A 9,425-nucleotide genomic window follows, 5' to 3' on the forward strand; every position below is an offset into this window, starting at 1 on the left:
GAAGATGTCGAAAAATAAAACGAAATATTGATACCGTTAATAAAACGGAATATGATACGATATTAATCAATGCTAATAAACCAGTTTCGTTTTTGTTCGTTAATGCTTTGAGATTTTTTTTTTATGCTATTTTGTTATCAGGAATATGTGCTTTAACTATACATGGAATTTAATAAATTCTTCTTTGTGTCTTTGTAAGTCGGGTGGTGATGTGCGGAACGGTTTAAGGAGGAGATAAAAAAAGGCAACCTAATAATCGTAATTAACTTTGATTTTTTTTTTATTAACATGATAAAATTAACACACACATTGTTATAAAGACGATTATTTAGTCTATGAAAATAATGTACAATAAATATCAAATCCCTAATAAAGACTTTAAATAATCTAGAACGAAAAAGTTCCTTCCTATGAAATCTAAATATTCATTTGAATTCCTGAGGCTTCACTAAAATAAATTACAAAATGATTCATTTGTCTAAACCAGAAATGGTTTCTAATTCCGAATCGAATTTTCAAATCGTGATTTCACATGATTAAGATACATATACTCTGTGATAACAACCAGCGACTGATTTACCGGATTCCTTAAATAAATATAAATTACATTTACACATATTTTTGTGCCTGTGATTAGATCTGTGTGCAATAAAAAGCAGCTTTCGTTAAAAATCTAGCTGCTGGAGATCTTTGCTGCAAAGTGTGCTAGTGAGAAAGTCAATATCTTCTTCTGAAAAATGGACAGGACTATTGAGGGATTCGTGCAAGCTTGAGATACCATCTGTAATGTGTAGGCAGGAGTCTGAAGAGAATAAAGTGAAGTCTGACAATAAGGAGTTGTCCTGTGTCTCTGAGAGGACATTGTCCATGCTACCCACCTCTATTCTGGGCTCAGTCTCACTGGTGGGCGTTTGGTACTTGGGGCTCCTTGCGGTCGACTCTTGGCTAGAAGTGTGCTGTTGGCTGGTGGTTATGCTGGCCAGTTTAGGGTTCTCAGATTGATGCTGGTCAGTATCCCTGAATGAGTCATTGCTGTCCATTCCTATCTGGTATGGTGGACTCTCGTCTCCATCATCGGTAGGGTCACCGTCATCCAAGTTGGAGAAGCTCTGGTCTCCATCCAGTGAGTCTTTATGCTGAGTTTGTCTTTTGTGCTTCATTCTCCGGTTCTGGAACCAAACTTTGACTTGTCTTTCTGTCAGATCTAACAATGCAGCTATCTCCACCCTCCTGGGTCTGCACAGATATTTATTAAAGTGAAACTCTTTCTCCAGCTCAAGTAATTGGGTGTTGGTGTAAGCAGTCCTCAGCCTCCTTGAGCCCCCGCTAGTATCTTGAAGCCCGGGTGGCTCTGAAAATAGAGTCAGGTTGTTAGATATTTAAACGTTGCCATTTGTCACATCGAAATATCAACCAAAGGCATTAACCATCATGCTGCCATTAATCCAGTAAAGGATTGTTTTGTAATGCTTCGCTGCACCCCCCCCCACACGCCACTCTGGTGGACAAAGGGTTAAGGATTCTTTGCTACTAATTCTTGGGAACGAAAAATCTAATGCCGATCTTGTGGTTAGATCTGTACAGAACCACACTTCTTGTGTGTCTGCCAACCGTTTGTTGATACAATATAATCAATTAAATATATTCCTTCATAAAAATAACAAAACGAAGTGTCACCCATCTTAATTCCACATTACACAGTAGTTTGAAATGATACAGATCTGTGGCTGCAATTTATTGGAATGTCGCAAAATGAGACAGCCCAACATGCCCTTTATCTGTGAAAATACTGGATTATATGGCTAATTGTGGTAAGACTGGTAAAAGAGGAATTACTTGTACAAATGACCCTCACCCCCATTTACAGACCTGCTGGAGAACCTCCTGTAGATTCGGGAGCTGGGACGGGTGGGGACCCCTGGTTGCTCTTCTTAGCCGATTTTTTCTCTTTCATCCAAGGGAATTCGGTGGCCAAGTGGCAAGTCTGGAGCTGAGGCTGTTGGACCAGGCCATTATCAGACCGTTTTTGGCTCCTGGACCTCGGCTGGCTGCCGGATCCGGGATTCAGGCTGGGGATGGTTTGCTCAAAAGGAGGAGGAATTAATGTCGACTCCTTGATTGATGAAGTTTGAAATGTCTCCAGGACAGCAGGGAAGGACGTCAGGCACTCTGCTAGCGAAGGCTGGCTGTTTATGAATCCGATCTCCCTCTCAAATTCAAAATTCATGGCTTCCCTGGGCCAGCCTGGGGGTGGGAGAGCAAATATTAGGGTCCCAATAATCCAGAGGCCCTATTATTGTATATTGCTGATAAATCAGGCGTATGGGGACCCTACCGTATTAAACCGGAGACTCGGTGACTTGCAGCCAATTCCTGGTCACATGACCAGGGCTGACCAATAGTACAGTAGGCCTGCTAAAAACAGAGAGCATTATTACTGCAAATTAATTCGTACTTATGTGTGGGGGGTTCCCAAAACAGGTCCCTGTTTCGTTTATTATTTGCTAATGCTGGTAGCCATGGAGGCAGAAGTGGAATTTGATGAACAGGTAGATACTTGGGTGTTGGACAGGAATAACATCCATCCCTATTAAATGAAGCCCTCTACACAAACAGGATAGACCTCCTAACGGAGCAAACAAGCAGCATATGCGTAAGAAATCGGGATCTCAAATATGAAGTCTATAAGACTAACCTCTCTATGCCAATATTTCAGATATCTAACCCATTAACCCTTCAGTGCAATTCTCAGGGCAAGTAAGAAGCGCTTTCCTCACCTCCAGAATAAATCCTAATGGAGAGGCTGGAGAGCTGTTGGGAATCCTAAACCGTTTTAAAAGAAAAGTGATCAATCTTTCGAGTGGAGAGTCACTGTCAGACAAGAATTTCGGCCTCCACTGCAACCGACATGGGAAAGAAACTCTGAAACCTACCAAGACAAACAAAAGACAATCTTACCCCAGCGAACTGGGGGAAAATAAGCAAGAAATGGACCTAAAATAAGCAGAGTGGGGCTGAGAATGTGGAGGCTTCTGGTCACAATGAGCAGTTTTCATCTGGAGCTGCTCATTTCTTTAGCTTGGTAACTTTTGTTGTTACAAAAATTCGTGTGGGTGGTGGGGGTATAATAGAGAGAGAAAGCCAGCCAAGCTCAGTAAGGATAAAAGTGGTGACAAATGAGGGTAACTGAGTCCGTGTAAGTTATTTTTACAGGAAAAATATTTTTGTTTAGATTATTTTTTGTCATTTTATTTTCCTGGATCACAGTTAAAATCTTCTGGAATTCCTATTAATCTGATTTTTCCATAGAATATCACAGAAGCTGAGGTCTGTTATGTTGATCGTGAAGTCAGACATTTATCCTGCAAGAGCTGCCAGTGGAAAAAAACAGATTTTGGAGGGGAGGGGGGCTCTGCTGATTTTTTTGCCGTTTCTCAAATAAAGCTGGGAGGTAAGGATCTATTTAGGGATTTATTTTTTAATGCGAAATCCTTATCACTCCATGGGTGATATGTTAGACCGTACAAAATGTAGACACTGAAACGTATAAATATAAGAAGCAGGCTTAATGTAAACGAATGGTTCCATGTTTCTAGCATTTTACATTGATAATAGTATGCATTTACCGATAAATGCACGCATATATGTGGGATCGAATGTCTCAATAGAGAAGAATTATATTAGGATGCATACACATGTTTAAGCGTTGTCTATATGTGTATGGACAGATGTGTGTTATTTTTTTCCCTTTATGTAAAATTCATATATGTTTTGAGTCCATGCCAGCAGAAATACGTCTATATATACAAATGCTGACTACATATTCTCAATTGTATGCATTGTTGATATACTGATCCGTACTTAGAGTTGTTAGGATACTGTCGTTTTTATTCTACAATTCTGTAAAAAAATTGATATAATTAGATGCGTTTCTATATACATAAATTGTGTTAATTCAATGTTTATATTGTCAAATATTGCAACACCAGGACCCATAAGTGGCAGCATATTAAGAAGATTCAGATTTCGAAATATACCTGTTTGTTTTATTCGTTTTAGTCGGCATTCTGGACTCGTTTTATTACGAAAAAATAAACATCAATGTTTTTTTCTCTTTTCGCCGATGGCGACCTTCAAGATTCGCCCACTCCACGACCCCACAAACATGGCCGCCTTCTATTGTACACACACACAGCTGCCTGAGATACTTAGTACTGCTTTAGCTCCGGCACACACTGAAGGCTAGAAAGACGTGTGATATATCGAGAATCCGAACATGTGTCACTTCTCCCTATGTTCTCTTACTGGGATCACTAATACATATATATTCAATTTATTGTATAAACAGCATAATGCGCGGAATAGCTCGAAATTACAATTGACACCGTTTTAATAAACTGTGAAGTCCACTGGCTGCGTTTTTATTTTCTTGTCAAGGGAGCAGTCTATATATATATATATATATATATATATATATATATATATATATATATATATATATATATAGCTGGCTTTATTGTATATGCTTACTGTAGAGACACTCTTTAATGACTGATATAAATCTAGAGTCACAGATGTGTCCGGTGACCGTGTCTTAAATTCTGCACGTCATAATTTTAAGATAAAACAAGATGGAAGTCTTTAATCATCATGTCTTCTCCCCTGTTGGTTATATTCTTTGTCTGCACTTTGTCAACTCTAAACCCCAAGTATACACTTCTTTTGTGTTTAGATTTTTTAATTAATTATTATGTTATGATCCCACCTCCAAACACCAAGTACAAGCCTCCTTTATTTTAGATTTTTTTAATAACCTCCCTGTTGTTTTTTCCCTTTAAATCATTCCCCAAATTTTTTTTTAAAATGTCTTGCCTTAGAGATTTTCCCATATTCCCTCTCCCTCCCTCCCTATTCTTGTATTTACAGTCCCAAGCCTTCAATCCTTTGTCTGTTTCTTTATATATTTGTTGAATACTCAGAGAGGGTTTACCTTGATACAAAACTAGATCAAGTTTCTCTACCCCTTTCCATACTTCCTTCCATCAAATATATCCATAAGGGCAACTAATAATTAAGAGTAAATATTGACATTCCTGAGTCCCAAGCACATACAATTTTAAACTTGCTGGTGTGGATTGATGTTAACAGTGACCTCCAAAGCTCTAGGAATGGAACCAACTAGAAAAATCACATTTTATAACAGAAAGTTTATTCCAGATTTCAACAGACATTTTTTTTTGCAAAGAAATATGACCTACAAAGAACAAAGAGATGGTGGGGGTGGGGGGTCCCGAAGATACTGTGCAGCCTGTCTATCAGAGGCAAGACAGTAACATTTGGATTGCTCGTCTCATGCCTCCTGTCTCACTAATAACGTTATCCAGAAGTACAAGTAAACAGAAACTAACATATCTCTAAATTACTAGAATTAAATAGGATTTCTTTACAATGACATGGGAAAACACAACTTTTAGAACATGTAAATACTCAAATGGGGTACACTTTCCTTCTTAATTCTTATAAATACGTTAATATGCTGGATAAATAATACAAAACAAAAAGTTAGAAAAGGAAAAAATATTTCAATCGGCTTTATAAGCAGCAATTCTAGAGGTCTGTTCCCAAGATCACGCAAGCCTGATAGTCTCCAGGTTTGAGCAAGCTGTGTCTCCAAGCTGTTCTCACGTAGTTCATGTAAACTAAGTGCAATCGAGATGTCCACACAGAGATAGCTTAGCAAACACTGATTTAATTCACTGTGCTTAGATTGGTGGGCAGACATCTCCTTTATAATATACCCTGTATTCACGTTAAGACATGATAATGATTATTCTAGTCCTTTCTTTAGGGGACTGGAAGAATTGTACTTTTGGAAATTCACACTTCTTTCACACAGAGGTGACACACCAAGCAATTATCTAGATAGTGAAACTACCTTTGATCTTAAGGCCTAGATTCCTACCACTACGAATGCAACAATTGTAATTTGATCGTAATTTACAGAATATTTCAAATTCAATAAACAATACTTATCACCCGTGTTTGTGCATAATATTCTATATTTACCTACAAGGAAAATATTGAAACTGAGATTTAGGGAATTAATCTCCAAATCTATAGTTAACTTTTTTGGATTTGGGTTAATAATTTATCATAGTACCTTTCCCATTTGGGACGTCTGAATAGTACATTTGAAGATAATAAAAGTCAATATTTTGCACATATATTGTTAGGCTGTTTGGAATAATAAAGTGGTGTTCTCCAACCTAAAAACACTCAGGCTTCAGAAGCACTTACATGGATTGAATGATGCATTCAAATTACTGTGCAACATAAATATTGTAATAATCTTGTTCATGAAACTAAATAAAAATGTAATAAATAAAATATCCCATCAACACAAATGCTTCTTTTTGCTCTTGGCGGTGCCTGAGCTCAGCGCCCTCTGCAGTCTGAATGGGGGACTTTATCACTAAATCACAAATGGGTCAGTTTGGGGGCTTCCTGGATCCTTCCCTGATGATGCGTGGAGAGCTCTGTGTAGGTAGGGAGCGGGTCACAAGGTGCATGATGCTGGCTGCTTGGCATGGAAGGTGCTCCATTGTAGTCCATATTGGTTGGCTGGTGTGCAAGGTGATTAAGACCATAGAGAGGGGGGGCTTGTGTTGGCACAGAATCCACATAATTGCCCCCTACATACACTGGACTCCCTTGCATATTGGGAGACATATAGTTGCCCCCATTCCCTTGTAAGCCATGATGATCATACTCAGCAGCTGTGTTTCCATATTTCTGTTGAGAAGGGCAACCTTTTGCAGGGGTCTGGTAGTAGGCATTCTGGTGTGACTTGTTAAAGGGAGGTGGGGAATGTGCCTCATAGTTAGCAGTCATTGAATGCATAGATCCCATAAACCCTGCAGAAGATTGTATGCTCAGGGGTGGAGTGCTGGTTGGTGAGGGTCCTCCAGAAGATGACGACATGCCCTTTACCTTTTGATCTTTTTTGTACTTCATTCTGCGGTTCTGAAACCAAATCTTGATTTGCCTTTCACTCAGGTTAAGTAAATTGGCCATTTCCACCCTTCTTGGCCGGCACAGATAGCGGTTAAAGTGAAATTCCTTCTCCAGCTCCACTAGCTGAGCACTGGTGTAGGCAGTGCGGGCTCTCTTGGAGGCTGAAGAACCCGGGGGGCTCCTGTCACCACTGCAACTCTCCGCCGCTTCAAATGAAATAAACCATAATTACTACACTCAGAAATTGAAAGCATTATTTGTTAATAAATTCTCAAACATGCGCCCAGACCTGGCCTTCTACAGATTAGTCTGCACTTCATAAGCCTGGCATTTATTAAGAGCTCTTGATCCATAACTGCCCCATATTTTATCGTCATATTTTATTTTTATGATTTTTGTAAATTTATAATTTAATTCGTACTGTTATGATTTTACCATTGAAATAATAATAATAGTAATAATAATGATAATTACCTACTCGTTGTAATAAAGGTTTCTGGTTTAAATTCCTTGTCAACACAGTAATAATACATGTAATGATACATGAAAGTATCAGAAGGCCATGGATATTTGGTAATAACAATTAGTAATACTCAGCACATATCCATATTTGTTATCGCATTGAATGCACAAGACACTCTTCATTACATCCTATGACAAATAATATCTGGATAATATAAATTTTATGAGGGGCTTGCCTCCTCCCCATAAAATGCCAATTTAACCCATTACGTCCTAGTATGTCTCTCCCTGCCTTTTCACGTAATTCATTGTTGCATTTGCATGGAAGAGGTTAAGGGCAGGGAGACTGGACTTGTGGGAGATCAATTACCTGGAACTGGGGGGCTGTTTTTTTGCTTGGCGTTTTGTCTAGATTCTTTCATCCAAGGGAAGATCTGTTTGGTGGCTGGACTGGAGTTCGACTGGGGTTTTGTGGGGGAGGACTTGCTGGCCCCAGGCAGGACACTACCGTTGTTGTTACCGGCAGCCGTGGGGTTTTCCGGTGGGGATAGGGAGGTGGGCTGGTGGTGCTCAGTTGACAAACTTGGACGCATACAACTCCCATTTAGGTTTTTAGGTTTGGCCACCGGGCCACCATGTCCTAGTGACTGCAGGGAGCAGGACGATCGTTGGAAGTCATTATCGATGTGAGAGGAGCTTGCAAAAGATTGCTGGGGGCCCTCATAACCCAAAGAGCCCGCCTGGTACGGGTACCCTCCAAACAGCGTGGGATTGTCATAATAGGACGCTTTCTGCATCTCCCGGCTCCCAAAAACGTACTGTCACCGAGCTGGAGGGTGTCCCCACCCGTACAGAATAACATTGGCACCCCGCAGTCTGCTGGCACCGGGACCCTCTGTGCCGCTTGGAAGAAGACCCTAAGAGAACAGAATCGCAGCACAGTCAGAAGCAACTAATGTCTAACGTTAACCTTAAAATAGGCAGTGTTTTCCGAAATTAACTTCTGTATTTACTAAACAAGCAAAAAATTCTATTTTTCTTATTAAAATATAAGACATGTAGTAAAACATACTGCATAGTTTTTTACACGTGAAACATTTACAATCACCAAAGAAGAATATATATATATATATATATATATATATATATTGTGCATGCTTGTTCATCTGATACTGTCCTAGTGGGACTAAACATTTTTTATCGGAACTCAACCTCCTAAAAGAATAATAAACCATAATAAAGGTGCAGTTTTTTCTGTAGTTGTTTTAGTTTTTCTTAATTAGAAATCTTCTTAAACCGGAAAAACTGGCGTTTCAGCGCCTGCCTGGAGCGTTCAGCTTTTGCCCAAGAATTCAGCATAATAGGTGCTGTCCTGAGCCCAGAGCCATGATGTATGAGGGTCAATCCAACAGCCGGGATCTTATACAGCTTCACAATTCCTTTTCTTCTTCAGAATGAGAAATCACAGATGAATTTATCTTTGTATACTCCACTACACTGGCTTCATCCTCCTTCTAAGCTCTCGTTTTATCTATTTTGTTTTTTATTTTATTTCACTAGTTACACGTTTTACATAAAATAAGTTTACATTTAAAATATATTTTACTTTTTAAAATATAAGCATAGTATTTGCCTGTCCATTATTATATGTATTCTATTTCATTTTTGGAAACTAAAGCGATTTTTTCCCTTTCCATAAAAAATCAGGGATGTTTTGTATTAAAATACTGATGCGTTTTATATCCCAGCAAGTGGGTTGTATAAAAGTGAGAGGAGATGTTAGTGTTTAACAATTCGATGCATTATTACAATTTTTTGTTTCATTTTTGCGTGAAGAGGCCAATAACATTTAAAACATAGGATAAGTTATTTAAAGAGAGACAGAGAGAGGAGAGAGGCAGACCCTCTGAACAGCTTTTGTACCTCATCTCTCAACACGTCACAAATGT

At 39.0% G+C, this 9,425-nt stretch overlaps 2 protein-coding genes across 2 annotated transcripts; both read right to left on the reverse strand.

The window, feature by feature from the left end:
- Positions 1-262: 262 nt before the first annotated feature.
- HOXB2 (homeobox B2) lies at positions 263-2,348 on the reverse strand. Its single transcript, XM_053453118.1, has 2 exons — positions 1,870-2,348; positions 263-1,351 (listed from the first exon to the last, which is right to left on the reverse strand). The coding sequence occupies exons 1-2, from the start codon at positions 2,225-2,227 to the stop codon at positions 666-668; spliced, it is 1,044 nt and encodes a 347-aa protein (XP_053309093.1). The 5' UTR covers positions 2,228-2,348; the 3' UTR covers positions 263-665.
- Positions 2,349-5,187: 2,839 nt separating this feature from the next.
- HOXB3 (homeobox B3) lies at positions 5,188-8,571 on the reverse strand. Its single transcript, XM_053453117.1, has 2 exons — positions 7,847-8,571; positions 5,188-7,220 (listed from the first exon to the last, which is right to left on the reverse strand). The coding sequence occupies exons 1-2, from the start codon at positions 8,271-8,273 to the stop codon at positions 6,478-6,480; spliced, it is 1,170 nt and encodes a 389-aa protein (XP_053309092.1). The 5' UTR covers positions 8,274-8,571; the 3' UTR covers positions 5,188-6,477.
- Between the last annotated feature and the right edge of the window lie 854 nt (positions 8,572-9,425).

This window comes from Spea bombifrons, chromosome 13 (genome assembly GCF_027358695.1).
Source record: "Spea bombifrons isolate aSpeBom1 chromosome 13, aSpeBom1.2.pri, whole genome shotgun sequence".
NCBI lineage: Eukaryota > Metazoa > Chordata > Amphibia > Anura > Pelobatidae > Spea > Spea bombifrons.